Source organism: Festucalex cinctus, chromosome 2, assembly GCF_051991245.1.
Source record: "Festucalex cinctus isolate MCC-2025b chromosome 2, RoL_Fcin_1.0, whole genome shotgun sequence".
Classification (NCBI taxonomy): Eukaryota; Metazoa; Chordata; class Actinopteri; order Syngnathiformes; family Syngnathidae; genus Festucalex; species Festucalex cinctus.
The window spans coordinates 233,700-253,682 of NC_135412.1; the positions used below are offsets into that span (position 1 = coordinate 233,700).

Sequence of the window (19,983 nt, forward strand, 5' to 3'; positions counted from 1 at the left end):
TTAGGTCCAGATCAGGAAATAGAAGTGCTTTGCCAATCAGCTATGCCATAAACAAAAATTGTGGAGCTCAGCCTCTGGCTGGTGTAATGGATCGCAAGTTCTTCTTGATGAAAGAAAACTAGCGAGGTGCAAACGTGACTTGCAGCAACATTCAAACCGACTCTCACAGTGTATAACTTAACTGTTGACTGTTGATCATTCCGGTTGCATTTGTCTGCATCCTTCGCATAACTAACAAACTATATCACACCGAATAATAAAGAGATCAGTGTCGAGATAAATGTCAAATTCTGTGGTTGCATTTTGTGCAATTAATGTATTCATTTTCACACACACAGAGGTCATGTTCATCCTGACTCTTCAGTATTCATGCTTAAAAATATGACTATTTTCCAAAACCAAGTTAGCGACAATTGAAAAATGCTAATCCCCAACGACAAATGCTGAGAACTACTAACAAGAGGGCGATAGTGGTCCACACTTGAGTAACTTAGCCTACAACTTCTTAGCTGAGAGAGAGAGAAAGAAAAAAATTATATTCATTCATGTGCAAAGATTTAATAGTAGAAATACAAAATGCAATGATAAAAACACATAATGTGAATGTTAACTTTTCATATGTAACTAAAATGAAAGTAACTTCAACATGGACACTCTAACATTTGAATAGATCACATACAAATAAAAACATCAGGTCGGCCTTTCAAACATTTGTACATGAACAAAGCAGATATAGAATACGTGCATATTCAGTGAGGTATAGTTATTTCCAATACATTTTGAAATGAATGTTTTATGCAAAAATAAACCGGACATGTACAGCACATGTTGTGTGCCAACAATCACAATTAAAAAAAACATTTCAGGAAACATTTGTTACTTGACTGCATCTTCTCCATCTTCCATCTCATCTCCGCAAAAAACGGAGACTGACGGTCTCCAAGTGGGTTCGCTTCATCCAGATGACGGAAAGTCCCGGAAGACACGAGACTGAAAGGACGAATTGTCTGCCAGCAATTGTGCTTTGATCAAACTACAGGATGAAACGGTAGAAAAGCCAGGAGACAAATACGAGCCAGTGGCTTGCCCACTTCAGCTCCGACCACCTCCGAATGGTGTGGACGGCTGCATAACCCTGCGGAGAGATCAAATTCACTTGGGACGCTTCGTCAATGGCAGCGGACTGAAATTTGATTCTCTTTTGACACATTTCCACAAGTTGCTGCAGTCTGAAAATGTGTGATACAGTACATACGCTGTTTTTAGACAACAAACGTATACTGAAGTTTCAAATCCTAACAGCTCATAAACGAGTTAGTATCAGTACGAGTTCAAACACTTTCATTCTCTTGAAGCTAAAGACGTTCGTTTCTCGACTCGCTGCATCCTCGAGTAAAAGCAAACAGCTGTCCAAACTTTGTAAAGAATTGTTGTAACATCCAGAATGGTTGTCACGCTCATGAAAGCAGGACACGATGACGATAATTTTGATTTTGATTTTGATATTTTGATGGAAGCGTGTTACAGATTTTAAGACACCAGAGAACTGTTTCAAATTGTGGGAGAAAAAAAAGAGAGAATGTCACCTTAAGATGCAAAATCCAGTCTAAGTCCCGCTTGAACCCCAAGTTTTATCTCTGGATTATTCTTACCTCTTCCACGTCTTCTTCAAACATGGAGCCCAAGTAGGTGAGGTGGAAAATGGCCAAGACACTGAAAATGAGGTTCAGTAGCATCACCCAATACTCCTGCACAGAAGACGAGTTTTGAGCTCTCAATCACACAAAACAAAAATCATTGATTTTGTTACTCAAACTTGGGCAACTTGTCATTTTTGTAGGTAGGTAGATGTGCAAATGTCGCGTCATCTTCAATACTATGTGAATAATATACAGTATGACGCAGTGCTAGATTAAGAGATTTTGATGGATTTTGCAAGGCCCACAAACTATTGTGTCCTATTGCTATAAAAACATGGCCACCAGGGGAAAAAAAAGTACATTTGTATCTTATTCTGTTTTGCAGCAATTCACCTTAGAATATAACTAAGTTTCATAGTTATTACATTCCTGTTGAAAACACTAGCATATTTATTATGTTTGTTTGGTTTTTTTTGGGGGGGTGTTGAACGAGTGAATATTCTCCCATTCTACAGACACTTTGAGCTGTCATTTTGCAGATAACATTTGAGTAGAAGGTCGTGCACCTTTTTATGGCGATGGCTGCAATCAGGGGGGCAGGGTCTGGACAGGACACAGGCACCGAAGATGGCGGCAAGCCTCTTTCTCAGAACTGAGATGCAGAAACATGGAGATTTTAGCAAGACACAAACCTTTGGTAGAAATGTGCCATTAAATGTCGGGGTATGGCGTGCCTTCATTTTGGGTTAAGAAATGTGCACCAGGAAAGCAATTATTGAGTTATTTTCCAGCTCCCTAAATTAGATTTGAATTGAAAGAAAATAAAGACAAAACTTCTGTAAAGTAAAACAATGCAGCAGTTTCATTCTGATTTCTGTTGAATATACCACCAGACAGTACTGACCGCATCTCTGATACTTTGCATGCGGCAAGCAAATGGCCCAATAACAAATAACTCATGTTCAACATTTCTTGTCATTTTGAAGCAGACGCTGTCTTGTACAAGATAACATTCATACCATGTTCAACGTATGTGATGAAACCCAAAGAGAGCAGCACAGCTCCGAGGTGGAAACTCAAACCCTGAGGACACACAAACTGCATGTTGAGTCGAGTACATGAGCTTCTTTTCACAATGACCAGCAAACAATTCTCGAGGTCTTTCATTTGTCGCATATTTGACAATTGAAATGAAAGTAAGAAAGCAAAAACTGCGTTAAATCATCCAATCATTTCAAGTTTACTGGACGGACGGACGGACGGACGGACGGACTCACATGCAGTAAAGCGCTGGCCGTGTACGTGACCAGGATGGCGGGAAAAGTACCAAGTTTCATGGCATTTTTGAAGACATCTGAATACAAGAAGACGATGATGCAACATGTGGACTAAAGCAGCACCAATCAACTGTCCTATAATGTATCGTATGCTTTATGGAGACTTACAAATTTTAAGCCACTGTGACATGGGAATATTCCAGGACGTCACGACCATAACCATTGAGCGAGGCATTTCCACATGAAGCGGTTTGACCACTTGCATTTCCCTGCGCAAGTAACACACAACAACAAAAACACAATTGCAGTTTTCTTCTACTTTAAATACATAGAAAATAAATGGTCACTTTACATCTAATGTGGAAAAAGTACCATATTTTCCAGACAATACGTCGCTCCGGAGTATAAATCGCACTTGGCCAAAAATGCATAATTAGACACACACAAAAAAAGTAGCACTGGAGTAGAAGTCCGTTAAGTATAGTACCGTATATATTATAGTATTGTATAGGTCAAGGGTGCCCTCTTGTGGCTGGCTGTGAAATGATATACCCTCTGTATATTTTTTTTCGTGTGTAAGTCGCTAACCTATGAAAAAAAGTGCGACTTACAGTCCATAAAAAATGGTACAAATGGAACAATTTCGTTTCAGGTTGCAGTGTACATATTTGTATGGTGCAGCATATTACTTGAGTCTCATCACAATTTCTCAGGGAATTGATAATTGATCTACTGCTTATCCGCACAACTGCAAGCTGTAAAGATCTTCGTATTTGAACAGCAGCCAGCAATCTTCGCCTTGGTTGTACTCACCACCTGATGTTGTCTTTTTCCTCCACGCAACCAGCTCCTGCTATCATGCTGCTGCTTTCACTGAGGTGGCCCACAAAGTAGTTACTGAAGTGGAACGACAAGGCATTCTCATAGGCGCTCAGCCACCTATGGAACACAAAACGGATTTCTCGGAAGCGCTTGAAGACCTGAGAATGCTTGAGAGGATTATTCCTTCCTTTCCAAGTAACAAACGATCAAGCTAAACATAGGAAACATAACAAAGGTCCTCACTTGTGCATGAAGGTATTTCCATTAATGGGGATGAACAAAAGGAAGAGGTATGGCGCGATGCAAGACGACACCAGCAGACAAATGTGACTTTTGAAGAGGCTGAGGGAGGAACGGCGCAGCCACAACCAGCTCTGAAGAAAGGAAGGTTTTGACACCTTGAAAGCACAACAAACGATCAAATTGTTCTCACCAGTGGTCGTCCAACAACAGCAGCCTTATATGCTGAAAAACTGATCCAAGGCCCGAAGACCACGTTGCCCACAAAGAGAACATAGCCCAGGAACTCAGCTGGCGTGGGCAAAGCGCCGACTGCTCCTCTGTCCAGGTCGAAGGCCAGAGAAATGGCTTTCATGGCCACCACCATCTGACTGCCTCTCAAACACACAAAAGTGCATTTGATCAGGATGGAAGGAAGACATTGAACGTTGGAAGGTTCAAAAAAAAAATTTAAAAAAATGAAGAAAATGGAGTTGAATGCTGAGTTGCTGTCCGACTCCCAAGTCCTCCTGTCCACCATTCCTCTCATTAAGCAGTTTTTGCATAATTACACAACCAAAAACGTCAGCTCTTGGCTTTGGGTATGGACAGTAAAAACCAGTCTTGTCGTGATACTTTATTAAAACAGTTTAGATGCAGCATCTTATGTCTTGCTCGTGCGCGACATTGACTGATGTGTGACGTTGTTCACTGCATGCAGAGCCAAGATATCCTATTGGTCCTTGAATGTTCTCAACCAATGGCAGGGCATCTTTTTTTATGTTGAGAAAAAAAAACTAAGTATCGGTACGGCATCAGCCGATACAGCAAAATTGGGTATTGGAATTGGTATTGGGGGCCAAAAAATGGCATCAGAACAAAACTAGTAAAAACCATTTACCTCTGATCTTATGCCAGGTTACTGTGTCGATTAAATGCAACTCTCTGAAAAACAAAAGAAAAACACTATCACAATCCTTAAAACCAAGTAATAGTACGAAACAGTATTTAAAAATAACCTCTGATTAGGGAACTTGGGATGTTGTGTAAATCAAAACCAAAACCAAAAAAAAACTACTCAATTGAATACATAAACTGTTGAATGTTCTTGTTTTTGTTGTTGTTGTTTTTTGCGTGTAAATATTGTCTCATTTTGAATTTGATGCCTGCAACACGTTCCAAAAAAGCTGCGACAGGAACAACAACAACAACAACAACAGCAGCAGACTGTGAGAGTTAAGGAAAGCTCAGAAGACCCGTTTGTAACATTTCACAAGTGAACAGTTTCATTGAAAATCACGATTATGTATAAAAGGAGCATAGGCACCGTTGATGACAAGCAAGGATGTCGTGAGATTCGCCGCTTTGTGAACAACTGTGTGAACAAACAGTCCCAAAAGTTTAAGAACAACTTTTCTCAATTTCGCGATTTCATCATCTCCAGTCCATAATAGCGGTGCGCCTATCGAACGGCCAGGCTCAAGATCAGCCTCGATTGACTTCATTTTTGGGGGACTGATGCTCGATCAATCCCTGAAATGAAAACCTATCTTGTCCATCGATCTCATCTACCTCCTCAGAGCCACTGTCGTCCTCTGCCGAGATAACTAATACTGTGTAGTTTGCGCAACAGAACTGTGCTGCGTCGCACCAACTCTTCTGATGCACGTTAGCTAAATATTCGGCCCATTTGGTACATACTCGTGCATTCGTTAACATTCAGACGTCCAAACTGTTTTCTTACCCAATGAGGAGGTAAATGAGAATGGCAGTGGAGAGGAAGAGGCCTTTGTTGCTGGAGTGTCGGCCAAGAAGAAGAATGAGGTAGCAAAGCAGACTGAGCAGCATCACCCACAGCATGTGCAGGTGAAAGAAGAGGAAAAGGCTGTACATCCCCGCACACATCGACACAACATGATTTGCAGAGGACACGCCTCCTGAGAAACAAAGAATTTGAGATTACAATTCACATCGACGCAGGTTTGCTGTTGATAAGGCAAACCGCCAAGTAAACGGTCAATTCTAATCATGGAAAAGGAGTCAACGCGTCTGCCATCGTTTGTGATGCTCACCCAGCCTGAACAGCAGCCTGCTGAGAAGACAAACGAGCAGAAGCCTCCAGATTTGCTCAAAACCCTGCTGGAGTGTGCTGACTCCACAACTTGCGGCCAGCTCCATCAACATCGAGAGCCTGCTGGACATGTCCATGGTGCAACTGCACAAACAGCCATGAAATACATCTGACATTGTCACGTGATTGATTGATTGATATTGGATTACAATTCACAGATCACTAAAAACTTTCATTTCCCAATTCACCCTTTTCATGTGAAACTAATTATAGTTAAAATGAATTTGTCTTGCGTCTACCCACAACACATTTTGTATAGATTCGTTCATATAATAAAAGTTGGCCATTGGCATTTGCGTTACCATCTTGTTACACGAAACACTGTGACAAAAAACAGCAGATTCCTTACTGCAACAAGTTGATTCATCAATAACGCTTAGTATCCTGGTCATATACGCGGCACCCCTTCGACACAGAATAACTTGTACTCAATATTTGACTTGCAGTGGCATAACAAAAATGAGTCGCTCACATTATGAGCTTGTTTACAAGTGTACGCTTTACCTTACGTCAACTTTATTCGCAAATAAGACTCGAGATCAGCAGAGCAAAAACGATCATATCGGTGGAAGCCTGAACAACTCGTTTGAATGTTTACAAGTTGACTGGCTTATGAAAACAAATCGCAAGATGACTGCAACGTTTGGAGCTAGCGCCAAGATACATTTTCATCGAGAGAAGCTGCATTTGAACTACACAGCGCCCACTACTGGATCGAGCTCTAAACCTTCAAGCTTGTCCTCCCAAACGCAAATACGAGTTATGTAGTTATTTAAGAAAATGTCTGCTTAGGTTGTCTTTGTTAGTTTGGTTTCCTTGATTTTGGTTGTTTGATTATGGAGATAAAATACATTAAAATGGCATTTTACTGAGGTTAAATTATCCTTAAAAAACACAGAAGAAGTGAAGAGCCGACGAAGAAGAAGAACGGGAGGAAGAGGGAGGAGAAGAAAACGTGTAGACCAATGAGAAGACTGATACAAAACTCTCAACCAATGAGCGGTCGAGACGGCCTCTGCTGTAGAGTCTAGTCGGGCTATGTATTTTTGGCGGCTGCGTGGAAAAGATGGCGGAAATTTCGAAAGGTAAATCGGCAAAACAAGCATTTGAATTTCAGATAATGTTAACTCGTGTCGTCGTTTTTAACAATAAGCTCATATTCCCTTCTTTATTGTATTGTATGCACACCAAAATCAAGTCTCCTACGCGGTGTAATATCACGGTGGCCTCTGGCAAATATAACAGCACAAGATTATTGTAGTTAAACGCAGAATCCCTCTGAGACCAACTTGTCAAATTATTCATGGTGATTTAATTTATACGCTAGTTAATATTGACTGGTGTCTTATTGTTGTTGTGGTGCGCGTTGAGCTTTCCAAAGTTGTGCAGGGAAACTAAACTCGCGCCATGCCATGTCTCGTTAAGTGCGCCCAAGTTAAGTCAACATTTGTTCACCAAATTTGTCACAGTTAATGCAAGTTAATAAGCATCAATAGATTCGACGCTACTGTATCGTTACATATTTTATCTATGCATAAGATAATTAATGTCCACATTGTAGACGTCTTTTGCATTACATTACTATTCTCCAAAAGCAAAAAGGACGGTTTTTGGGTTGAAAAACACAAGTTACAAAAAAAAATAAAAATAAATGTATGGTGTATTTAGTATTTCCGCCAAAAGTCAGTCGGAGTAGGCAAATGGGTTTCGAAATTCGAGTTTATAGAAGAGTTTTTTGCGAACACTTTTGAAATGTGACATTGCAGTGATCGAAACATAATTCACCCACGGAACGTTGGAAAGAAGGGAGAGTTCCGGTGGGTGGGAATGTTTTGTTATGATGGAAGGCGAGTTAGTCTGTTAGCTTCCCGCAGGCAGAGTGAGGAGTTGTTGCCTTTTTGACCTTGGAAGCTGATTGATGTAAATAAAGCGTCAGCCTTTGGCTCCGTGTTTCAACACTCCGACTCGCGTCACTGCTCGCTACATTTCAATTTGCGATATGTAGATACTAAATATCAAACCACAAAAAATGATATGACATATGTTAAAGGTGCATTTCTGTAATTATTGTTAAAAAAAATCTACATTTACAATTGTTTATTACTGTACCAAAAACATCCACATTGATTTTCTCTCTGTCTATTACAATAAAACTTTTGTTAGTTGGTTGGTTGGTTGTGCAAAATGTGTCACTACTCTTTGGTCTCAATGTAACTTACTGCAGGATTGAAAGGTGCATATTGAATTGACTACGCAACAATTCTTGATATTTCTAATGAATAAAGATGTACAATTTGGGCAAACTGTGGTTATGACATAGACCCTCTTGCTTATTACGTTGATGGAGAAAAATAAAAGGTGTCCACCACATTGTAAGATTATTCCATAAAGTAAACCATGCTGTGTGACCAGAGTATCAAGTTGTCTGTTTTGTTTTGTTTTTCAGACTGCATTGTGCCCAGCAAGATGTCGTGGGACGGTCTTGAAGCCCTGTGTCGCTTGGAGGGGCTTCACTGTAAAGAGTTGGGGATAACCAAAGCCAATGTCAAGGAGTATGAGGTGGAGTTCCTCTGTGACTACAAAAAGACGAAGGTCTGGTCATCATCATTTACACTAAACTTTCTTATGGAAGGATACACATCACATTGAAGAACAAAGTCAAAAGAGAGCCCTTTAAATATTTGTGATTTAATAAAAGTGAAAACTTCTAGAGTGGGTAAATGAATTTTGTTGGTCAGTTAGTTGATATCAAATCCATACTCCATTCCTCTCGGTGGCAGTATTGAGCTGTACAAATTGTTTTACAACTCCCCAACAACTGAAGGGGAAGTAAGCCATCTTTTCCCAATTGCGATTTGGTTCTACAATCCTGATCTACACCATGAGATCCCGACAATGCACGTCCATAAAATGTACTAGAAATTGTCTTATGCTTTACTAGTATAGGCAGACAAAAAGTTAGCACTTTTTCTGTATGGGAGGAGGTCACAGGTGCATAGATTGTTGCATCCAGAAATGTAGTTAAAGTTTAGGGCTTTGACTTCTCAAATGACTTTGGATGTTCTAGGAAGAAGAATTTTACCTGGTGAAATGGAGGGGCTTTCCAGAGTCGGTCAACAGCTGGGAGCCCAAGAGGCACCTCAAATGCCCCAAACTGATGAAGCAGTTCCACCTGGACCTGGATCAGGAGCTGAGGCGCCAGAAAAGACGATCGGTCCCTAAAAAACTGGATAAGGAAATTTCAACATTCCTCGTTCAGAAAGCGAAACTCCGCCACAGACTGAAGAGATGGGAGACTCAGTTGAACCTAACCTGCAACCACCCTGGTCGCATCTTTGTCATGAATGATGTCGACTTTGAGGGTCCGCCAAAGAACTTCACTTACATCAACAACTACAAAGCAGGCCCCGGCATCGTTTTTGATGAAATGGCAGTGGGCTGTGAGTGCAAGAACTGCTTTGACGATCCGGTGAACGGATGCTGTCCTGGCGCATCATTGCATCGGGTCGCTTACAATGAGTTTGGCCAGGTCCGGATCAGGCCGGGACAGCCCATATACGAGTGTAATTCTCAGTGTCTCTGTAGCCGAGACTGTCCCAACAGAGTGGTGCAAAAAGGCATTCAGTTTGACCTGGTTATCTTTAAGACGGACAACGGTCGAGGATGGGGAGTCCGCACACTGCAGCGTATAAAGAAGAACACGTTTGTCATGGAGTATGTGGGAGAGGTAAGTGTAAATCTGGCTGTGCATGTCATTAAAGAAGTCATATTGTGACACTGACTCAGCATTTAATGTGGCGGATCCAAGCATGTGGCCATATACTGAAAATTAGATTTGGTTGTAACCCAACTATTTGTATAGTATAAAAACAATTAAAAAGTACATTTTCCATAATCCCTTACCTTTAAAAGTACTAGATGACTTTGTACAGTGCTGACCTTTGCTCATAGTGGTAGACAAAAATAAATACATATATATATATATATATATGTGTTCCGGTAATGAATATTTGTACAGTGTTTAATTATTGTAAATTACTGTAAATCCAAAGATTTGCTTTGATACTTTGACTGTTATAAAGTTTGCTTATTCATGGCAGATCTACATTTTAAAATAGTAAAAACAAGGAGATGCATCTCTAAGCTTTTCATCTTACACTGATCAGGAGAAAATAGTCAGAATAAGAAAGACAAATCCAAAGAGGTGTTTTGCTAGCGTGGGGGAATGTTTGATTGGTTGGGAAGAAGCCAATCAAGGTTAAAAAAGAAAAAAAAAGAAGAAAAAAGTGAGTTTCAGGCTATAAGCGAATAACCTATTTGCATTTTTCTTCCTCATTCTGAAGTTTCCTCCGAATGAGTGTCAGACGAAAAGCATCTTCCCTTGCAGAAATGTCCTTCGCTAGTTCAAGAACCACAACTTTTGAACAAAAATCAAATAAAAATGTCAAGTAATGTTTCTTGTACTTTTCATGTGTTGTTTCTGTCAGATCATCACAACAGATGAAGCAGAGAAACGAGGTCACATATACGACCGCGAAGGCTCGACGTACCTATTTGACCTGGACTATGTGGAGGACGTATACACGGTGGATGCTGCTCACCAGGGAAACGTCTCTCACTTTGTCAATCACAGTGTGAGTATTTGAAATGATGCCTTGATCCGTTTGCTGTTCAATTTCAACAATGTCAAGTATTTCGATAGCGGTGTAGAAGAAATAGAACTTGTATCATATTTACATCTTTTTTTTTTGTAGTGTAATCCAAACCTGCAAGTGTTCAACGTTTTTGTTGACAACATTGATGAGAGGCTCCCAAGAATTGCTTTGTTTTCGACACGAGCCATTCGGGCAGGAGAGGAGCTCACCTTTGACTACAAAATGCAAAGTGAGTGCGCATTACTCCGCATTTGACCTGCAGGCAGAGTTGTAATTCAAGGTCCATCCATCCATATTCTACTGCTTATCCGGGGTCGGCTCAATCGCGGGGGCAGCAGCTTTAGGAGGGAAGCCCAGACTTCCCTCTCCCGAGCCACTTCAACCAGCTCACCCGCAGGGATCCCCAGGCCAGCCAATCGAAATAGACTCTAGCGTGTCCTGGGTCGTCCCCCGGGCCTCCTGCCGGTGGGACATGTCCGGAACACCAGGAGGCATCCGAACCAGATGCCTGAGCCACCTCAGCGCAGAGGAGCAGCGGCTCGACTCGGAGTCCCTCCCGGATGAGCGAGCTTCTCACCCTATACTTGGGGCAGGATCTCATCCCTGACCCCGAGATGGCAAGCCACCCTTTAAGACTGAGGACCATGGTCTCAGATTTGGAAGTGCTGATCTTCATCCCAACCGTTTCACACTCGGCTGCAAACCGCTCCAGTGAGAGTTGGAGATTACGGCTTGGATGAAGCCAACAGCACCACATCATCTGCAAAAAGCAGAGATGCAATGCTAAGGCCACCAAACCGGAACCCCTCAACGCCTCGGCTGCGCCTCGAAATTCTGTCCATAAAGGTTATGAACAGAATCGTGACAAAGGGCAGCCTTGGCGGAGTCCAACCCTCACTGGAAACGAATTCCACTTACTGCCGGCGATGCGGACCAAACTCTGACACCGTACAGGGACCGAACAGCTCGTATCAGGGGGCTCGATACCCCGTACTCCCGAAGCACCCCCCACAGGAATCCCCAGGGGACATGATTGAACACCTTCTCCAAATCTACAAAACGCATGTGGACTGCATGATCGAACCCCACACACCCTCGAGGATCCTGCCGAGGGTGTAGAGCTGGTCCACTGTTCCACGGCCAGGACGAAAACCACACTGCTCCTTCTGAATCCGCGATTCGACTTCCTGACGGACCCTCCTCTCCAGCACCCCCGAATATATCTTACCAGGGAGGCTGAGGAGTGTAATCCCTCTATAGTTATAACACACCAACCGGGGGTGGTGGTCCCCCTTATTAAAAAGGGGGACCACCACCCCGGTCTGCCAATCCAGAGGCACTGTCCCCGATGTCCACGCGATGTTGTACAAGCGTGTCAACCATGACAGCCCGACAACATCCAGAGCCTTTAGGAACTCCGGGCAGATCTCATCCACCTCCGGGGCCCTGCCACCGAGGAGCTTTCCAACCACCTCAGTGACTTCAACCCCAGAGATAGGAGAGTCCACCTCAGAGTCCCCAGACTCTCCTTCCTCAAAGGAGGACGTGTTGGTGGAATTGAGGAGGTCTTCGAAGTATTCTCCCCACCGACTCACAACGTCCCGAGTCGAGGTCAGCAGCACCCCATCGCCACTATACAGTGTTAATGGTGCACTGCTTTCCTCTGCTAAGACGCCGGATGGTGGACCAGAATTTCCTCAAAGTCGTTTTCCATGACCTCACCGAACTCCTCCCATGTCCCAGTTTTTACCTCAGCGACTGCCGAAGCCATATTCCGCTTGGACAGCCGGTATCTGTCAGCTGCCTCCGGAGTCCCACAGGCCAAAAAGGCCTGATAGGACTCCTTCTTCAGCTTGACGGCATCCCGTACCGTTGGTGTCCACCAGCGGGTCCGAGGATTGCCAACCACCTTACAGCCACAGCCCCGATCGGCCGCCTCAACAATGGAGGGACGGAACATGGCCCACTCGGACTCAATGTGCCCGGCCTCCCCCGGGACAAGGGAGAAGTTCTGCCGGAGGTGGGCGTTGAAACTCTTTCTGATAGGGGATCCCGCCAGACGTTCCCAGGAAACCCTCACAATATGTTTGGGTCTGCCATGTCTGACTGGCATTTTCCCCCACCATCGGAGCCAACACACCACCAGGTGGTGATCAGTTGACAGCTCCGCCCCTTCTCTTCACCCGAGTGTCCAAAACATACAAACAATTCAAGGTGAGTGGCTTTACTACTCGACTAGTTTTTGATCCATCCTTCAGGAGAACTACACCAATCAGTGCAGCTTTTCCCTTTTATCACCCCATTGCGAAATCGATCTGTGTACACTCAAGTGCAAAATGAAGTCTGCGTCAATGTCCTGACCTGCTCTCGGCAGTCTTATCTGTATACGTCAGTTACGTCAGTAAAGATTGTCAACTTGTGGTAAGACATACCGCTAATTGTTTTACATGGGTGTCAATAGTTTTTGTATGGAGGGATGGCATTTAAACAAAAAAAAAACAAACAAAACAAAAATAGGTGATTTACTTTGCAATTTACTCTGCTTGCTTCTAAAGTTGATCCAGTTGACTCAGAAAGCTCCAAGATGGATTCCAGTTTCACCTTAGCAGGTGTCTCCAGTTCTCCAAAAAAGAGGATTCGAGTGGAGTGCCGGTGTGGATCAGACTCGTGCAGAAAATACCTCTTCTAATAAGGAACTGATGGGACTGGAAAAAATACCGCAGTCGCAGTCTATACAAAATTTGGAACATTGTACTTATTTGTATTTTTCTTGAAAGCTCTTTTAACATTGCTGACATACATTCAAACATAAATTGGCCACACGTTTTTTGGTTTACAATGAGACAGAAATTGTTCTTAAAAATCCGTTTCTTTCCATGTTTAAATAATTGCAAGTTTTGTTGTTTATTTAAGTGGTTTTAGGATAGTCAAGCGTTCATCTGTGCCAAATTGTGTCCAAAGTGTTAAGCGTCACTGCACTAGTTTGAAATCAACTATGTCAGATTTGATGCAAAGGTTTTCTAACTTGTCGAATTCCTACTAAATGAAATGCACCCACTCAACTTTCTCTTTCTCGCTCCCTGTTATGGGCCGTTCTTTCAGTATGTCAGACCCTTGGAAAATACTTGATTTCACTTCATTTTGCCAGTTCAGGGTGGATTCATACTGTGACCATGGTGCAGCCAAATACAGTAAGCTTTATCTGTTTTGATTTGTTGTTACGTTTGCATTGTCTACATTGTATATTTAATCATAGTGTTACAAAGTGTACATAAATGATTTGATTTTAAATAACATGACCTGTTTATAGATAATGGATGGATGGATAAATAGTTTTGTGTGCACATTTCGGGGCGCTTACAGCTTAGGTGCCTTATTCGATAGCAATAGAAAATACAAGTAAAACATGAGGGCAGCAGGCGTGTGCTTTTCCATAAATGCCTCTGAACATTCCCAAGATCCGGTTAGCCTGAAAGCTTTGGCGGTTGCAGGTAGACTGACAGAAGGGGGCTCAGTGCTGATATTATTGCCAGCCGCGGTATGTATATATGGAAACTAGACTTGAGACTCCGGCAAGGCTTAAATAATTTACAGAACCTATTATTATTTTTTATATATCATTGGAGTTTCTAAGCTCTCATCTAAGTTCAATCTTTCTAAATACCAGCAAGTTTCACTCGCATTGGAATCACGTTTTCTGACCTTTGCACAATCAGCCTCATGCACCAGCTGATCACAGAAAAAAAGACACGATGTAGTTGTGAAAGTCTTCTTAATGGATCTATTTGTCTTATCCACTGAATCAAACAAGATTCAAGGTAATCGAACAAGATTCAAGGTAATCGAACAAGATTCAAGGTAATCAAACAAGATTCAAGGTAATCGGTGGATTCCGTGCGACTGGCAGTGGTGTACAAACGACAGCCTGGGAGTGTCCAAGAAATGTTTATTGTTGGAGGGTTGTGCTTGAAAGGGACTTCCTCCACAACTAGTAAATTGTTCATTTTTTTTTAATACTGTCAGGATCTTTTCTAGATATGTAAAGATTTAAATAAACAATTTGAAAGTAAAATAGTACCTAAATTTCTCTCCGCAACCCGGATGAGCAAATTCATTTTTACTAACCAGAATTGTTCTACTTTATCCTTGGTTTCAACGTCGGATTTGGGAATATACATATCACATTAATTTGATCGTCAAGTAACTGCTTGAAGAAAGAATTGGTTAGCGAGCACACTAAAGATGTGAACATGGGATTTGCTGCTGTTCAGTGGAGGCTCCGATCGCTTCTAGTGGAATAAAGGGCTGCCGGCCACCCCAAAATCTTTCAAAATTCCCAAACTATATGGCCTCAACAGATTGTACAAATATATTAACATAATTGCTTGATTGATTTTGACGTGTTTATGAATGAATGATAAATTAAAATCAAAGAACTTCAAAGCTTGCATTCTTCAATTTGTCTTTGGCCCTTGAAGGAAAATGTTTGTTCAACCGAAATCCAATAGATTAATACCCAGCAATTGATAAATGATACAGAAAGTAGGCGGTGCTTGGGTGTTGATGTTCTTTTAAATAATTCCATATTCATCATGTTTTTGCTTTGTGACAAACCAGCTTGTAACGAATGACATGATAGTGTATGAAAAGCGTATCACGCCAAAACATTCTCTTTTTCATGTTGTAAAATATGGTTTTCTGGCTATCCTCATGACTTTGTAAGTGTTGAGTCCCGGGGAATCAAAACCGGGTGACACGCCTTTTTTGTTGAAGAGATAAAAGTTAAAGAGCTGTCTGTCTTGAGTCTCCAAGGAGACAGAGGCACTGTTGACCTTTAACTTACAAGGGTATGGGCTCTTGAAGGCCACTCTGAACACCCTTTCCTCAAGATACTGAAGGTGGATGGTTTGGTAGTTGTCTGGGACGTTGCGATCCACCTGTGGTCCAAACTGTTGCATGAACAGAGCCCCGTCCGACCCCGCTTTAATCTCATAGAAAGTCGTATTCCTGTAAGTGAAAAAGCCGACGTATGGAGCAGGGTCAGGCGGCGGTCCGGGTGTCAGGTCAGCATCTCTGAAAGCGCCTTCCACTGCAGGGATGAGATGGCTGTAGATCTGCTTCACTAAATCCTGGTCTGGGGGTCGCACCCCGGCCATCAGGACCACCACTCCTAATTTGAGGCGCGGCACCAGCGACAGAGAGGCTGCAAAGCCATCCAAGTCGCCGTCCTTTCCTATGACATCATAGCCCAGTTGCCGGTTGATCTCCCACGGCGTGCCGGTGTAGCTAGCAAAGTAGCCACTCTGGCATTGGAAAAGTGGGGCCAGCATCGTGTTTAGGGTGTCTTTTCTCAGGAGTGTCCTCCTGTATGAGTCCAGGAGAGCCATCAAAAGCTTTGCCATGTCGGCTGTTGTGGAGTACATCTGACCCGCAGGTCGATACCAGCCCAAGTTGTAGAGGGGAGCTGGCTGACCGTCGCTGTAGACGCCCAATGCCATCTGTCTCTGAATCGCAGGGGTCATGTCGAAACCCGTGGTCTTCATGTTGAGCCGATGCAAAACATTATGGGACACCCACTTTTCAAAGTCCATTCCAGTCACTTTGTCGGCCAGGACATTGGCCATTAAAGAAAAGGCAACGTTGCTATAGTGACATCTGCGGGTAAAGACGTTCACGTAAGAGGACAAAGTTGGAGCCATCGAGGTGTTTGTGAAAAGAAAACTTACTTTGTTCCTGGATCGGCAACAAGGACATCATCCTGTAACTCGTGAAGGGCCGCTCGTGTGTCTCCGTTCCAAAGCAGATTAGTTGACCTTAATCTTCGAGGTAATCCTGCGAAACAATAAATGACATTACTAGAACTAATAACACGAAAAATCATTGCGTAAATCCGACATTCAACTGATATTTACTTTCCAGCGTATGGGCTCTTATTTTTTATTTCAGCACCACCCTAAAGTTACAATTGAATGCTTGGTTTTCTCATCTGTTTTCATATATTTAACGCCATTAAAACGCATTGCTACAGAACATGTCACTCAGAGAAACGTTGTTGACTCTTACCAGAGAGATGGCTGGCCATTCTACGGAAGGTAATGGCAGCTCTGTGGAAGTTCCTGGCTGAGGTGGATGCCGCTTGGCTGTCTCTACCCAGTGGATTCTTGATGGTAAAGTTGTCGGTGTACTTCTCGACTGAGTCATCTAGCGAGTCCACGAGGCCATCTTCCCACAGCTTGTACAACATCAGGGTGGGAAATATCTTGGAAAGGCTTGCAATTCTGCCCATGTGATACATTAAACAGGATTAGGAGCCCATACTGGTCATATTTACACTGCATTTGCATTTGCATTTTGGACCGAACACGGAGTTGTGCAACCATTCGAAGGGTTAAATAATGAACTGACATTTTGTAGACACGTTGCAAATGGTATGACAAAAAGCACATTCTATTTTGGTGAGGGTCCAGATAAAGTCGTGAACAGTTGCGGTTGAATGACTAAAATGTCATGAAGGCTGCTGAGTCGAATCAATATTTCACTTGCGCTATTACATTATTGGTCAGAACATTGTGGCGACAAACGTGGCGCTTCACTCCGTGCCACTTTCCTCCTTTCTTGCTGCAAAACCCGTCAGGCCGCTTGTCTGAATAATCGAAGACTAGTGGTGATTGAAATAATCTAATCTCGTGAGGCTTACCGCTATTTTCCTCTACTACCATCTTATTTTCGTACTCTAACTCACGCAGACGTATGAGGGCTGTGTCACCTTGGACCTTTCACTGCTCCACAGAATGTTTATAGTCAGGTGACGGAAGCAGATAGACGAGTTAAAGGCCTCCGTCAATGGGCAGATTGGAAAATGAGATGACAAAAAACACATGATTGATTTGTCGATGTGCGGTAGTAAAGTTGACAGTCAACTTATTGTTTGAACAACCCATGGCACACAAAGGGAATTCGTTTCAGTTTTCAACATGACATCAGTGGAACAATCTATCCCCGCCCCCTCAGAATAGTGTATGTGACCTTACCTGTATACTGTGTACTCATTGGGTGCAGGTGATGTTGGGTCACTAATGTTCTTTTTGCCAAAATTACCAATCCAAAGAACAGAGTCATTTAAAACCAAAATGGCAGATATTGCTGGAAGTTTGGTCCTGTCAACACTGGTTCTCAGGAGAAGATCAACCTCGATGGAAATGCAAAAGAATTCAAATGACATCCAGAATAAGAAAGTTTGAAAAGAAAAGACCTTACCTTCTCTAAAGCCACTCGTAGAGATATGATGGGATGTTTGAGGGGCACAGGTTCAGGATAACGTGGGCACATGTCTTCAATTGCTGATTCTTTTACAAACACTTTGGGTAAACAAATAAATAATAGCGCTTTTAGTTGATCAGTTTCCACAGACACACACACCAAACATCACAGTGAATGAAAACACCCAAAACCTTGAACTAAGGGCCAATTGGGATAGGCTCCATCTCATCTGTGACCCCAAACAGGATAAGCAATAGACATTTATGGGTGGACCGTGGACAGATGATTTTTGTATTTTTTAATCTTATTTAATTTTTTAAAACTCTGAATCCTATAATCGTATATTTGTGTAATCCTACTACAGCTCTTACAAATGAGTAACGAGAGCATTGAAACTTTACCTGTCTTGAACTTTGGCAGCCTGTATTGCCATATGAAGCAGACAGTCATAACCACAGAGAGCAGGAAGAAGACCACCATGCCCAACATGGTCCATTTCACCTTCATCTTGCTAATTCAAGCTTGATGGTGTAAACTATACGACAATCTGGGGGGGGAGAGTCAATGCTGGTAATAAACAAATCAATAAATAAAATGCTTAGTTCCATTCGGTCGGATATTTGACTTCCACGATTACAAAAGATAAAGCTTACCACTGGAGGGAAAAGCAGGCTTCGTTTGTAATCATCTTAGTGGTTTTGTTTGATATTTTTCAGAGCAGAAAAAAATCCCATTGTAGCTCCCGCCAGGTCCATCCATGAGGGTGAATCCTGCAGGCCTGTGCTGAAAGCCAGTGCTGATCTGGTCCTTAGTTGTTTGTACCTTTTTACACAACCTCTACCTCCATGTACTTAATCTTGACTGTGATCCCCTAATGGTCATTACAACGCTCCAGTGACATCATAATCGGCAAGGAGGCCACCACACAGCTAAATCCACTGATGACTCTGAAGTGGACGAGGGCCTGCTGGGTAAGAAGGTCAGGTCATTGCTCAATGTATGCACATGGTCACTTATAATGTCAGGAAATATCCAGCAAAATGATGTCGAACCCAGCATGTGTGAACAGCAGCAAAATCAGTTGCTTGCTGATGAGTTCAACCAGAAGCAATCCTTTTGACCTCAAAATAGCAAAATGACTCCGGCTCTGTACAACTCGATGGCACTCGAGTGCCAGTGGCAAAGTGAAAAAGTCTCAAAAATGAGCACTGCAGGACAAGGTGCCAAACATCACGTTCAGTGAGCTTTTTTGACTACACCTCCATCTGCTGGATTGTTTACAGCAGCGACTCTCAAACCGAAACCTCATACGAGTATACTGTAGCCTAAAAAATAAAATAAAATACAAATACAAAATAATTAGCTCTCCAAGTGGCACCATCATCGCCAACATTAAAATACATTGAAGGCGGATTACACCCTGAACTGGTCGTAGTACACAAGAGGCTGCAACCATTTGTACTTCTGTCCTGGTTGGAAACTAAACCTGCATGTTGCTTGCACCGAAGTCAGGCGAATGTACCGCTACGCCATTAGTAATATTATTCATCTTTATTTACATGAAGAAACTAATGATCATGTTTGTTTGTTTATTGAACAATATAAACATAAACAAGTAGCAGAAAATAGAACTAAACATTTAAATGAAGAAAAAAAACGTATACTATCATACATTTACAATTAACTACTTCAACAACATTCCTTCAAAACAAAACAAAACCAAAAAGTCCGACTCATGTGGTCTTTGAAGTTCACCTGGCTGCTGCCAGTGGGCATCGATGAGCGCTGATTCATTTATTTTTTATCCTTATGTAATATTTATTCTTATTGAGGCTCCCTCTGAAATGGTTCGAATCATTTTTATCCAGTTGAAATCCACTTGCAAACACAGTTGCGACCTGTCTCTGCTGCGCGTAATTATGTGCTGTAAAATAGTCAGTGACAAGCCATCATAGAAGAAGTCGACGAAGCCGACGAAG

At 42.4% G+C, this 19,983-nt stretch overlaps 3 protein-coding genes across 10 annotated transcripts; 1 reads left to right on the forward strand and 2 right to left on the reverse strand.

Moving 5' to 3' along the window:
• Window positions 1–595: 595 nt before the first annotated feature.
• On the reverse strand, window positions 596–7,006 carry LOC144013245 (protein-serine O-palmitoleoyltransferase porcupine-like). Of its 2 annotated transcripts, none has more exons than XM_077511850.1 (13): window positions 6,594–7,006; window positions 6,031–6,173; window positions 5,703–5,895; window positions 4,860–4,903; window positions 4,173–4,354; window positions 3,983–4,113; window positions 3,731–3,856; window positions 3,086–3,186; window positions 2,918–2,994; window positions 2,660–2,723; window positions 2,207–2,292; window positions 1,653–1,748; window positions 596–1,135 (listed from the first exon to the last, which is right to left on the reverse strand). In XM_077511850.1, exons 2-13 carry the CDS (start codon window positions 6,164–6,166, stop codon window positions 1,034–1,036), a joined length of 1,338 nt encoding a protein of 445 aa, XP_077367976.1. In that variant the 5' UTR covers window positions 6,167–6,173; window positions 6,594–7,006; the 3' UTR covers window positions 596–1,033. The 2 variants fall into 2 exon arrangements, with proteins under 2 accessions (XP_077367976.1, XP_077367977.1); XM_077511851.1 differs by lacking the exon at window positions 6,594–7,006 and adding an exon at window positions 6,439–6,580.
• Window positions 7,007–7,043: 37 nt separating this feature from the next.
• suv39h1a (SUV39H1 histone lysine methyltransferase a) lies at window positions 7,044–15,225 on the forward strand. 2 transcript variants are annotated; one of them, XR_013282196.1, is made up of 7 exons: window positions 7,044–7,174; window positions 8,536–8,681; window positions 9,157–9,816; window positions 10,577–10,723; window positions 10,844–10,973; window positions 13,300–14,562; window positions 14,623–15,222. XR_013282196.1 is itself a non-coding variant. In XM_077511871.1 (6 exons), the coding sequence occupies exons 1-6, from the start codon at window positions 7,156–7,158 to the stop codon at window positions 13,431–13,433; spliced, it is 1,236 nt and encodes a 411-aa protein (XP_077367997.1). In that variant the 5' UTR covers window positions 7,044–7,155; the 3' UTR covers window positions 13,434–15,225. The 2 variants fall into 2 exon arrangements, 1 of the variants encoding a protein (XP_077367997.1); XM_077511871.1 differs by having other exon boundaries at window positions 13,300–15,225.
• On the reverse strand, window positions 14,674–19,950 carry lactbl1a (lactamase, beta-like 1a). 6 transcript variants are annotated; one of them, XM_077511864.1, is made up of 8 exons: window positions 19,760–19,950; window positions 18,658–18,968; window positions 18,406–18,551; window positions 18,002–18,102; window positions 17,776–17,933; window positions 16,808–17,022; window positions 16,471–16,576; window positions 14,674–16,399 (listed from the first exon to the last, which is right to left on the reverse strand). In XM_077511864.1, exons 3-8 carry the CDS (start codon window positions 18,509–18,511, stop codon window positions 15,421–15,423), a joined length of 1,665 nt encoding a protein of 554 aa, XP_077367990.1. In that variant the 5' UTR covers window positions 18,512–18,551; window positions 18,658–18,968; window positions 19,760–19,950; the 3' UTR covers window positions 14,674–15,420. The 6 variants fall into 6 exon arrangements, with proteins under 6 accessions (XP_077367990.1, XP_077367992.1, XP_077367989.1 ...); XM_077511866.1 differs by having other exon boundaries at window positions 18,658–18,971; XM_077511863.1 differs by having other exon boundaries at window positions 19,057–19,950.
• Window positions 19,951–19,983: the final 33 nt, after the last annotated feature.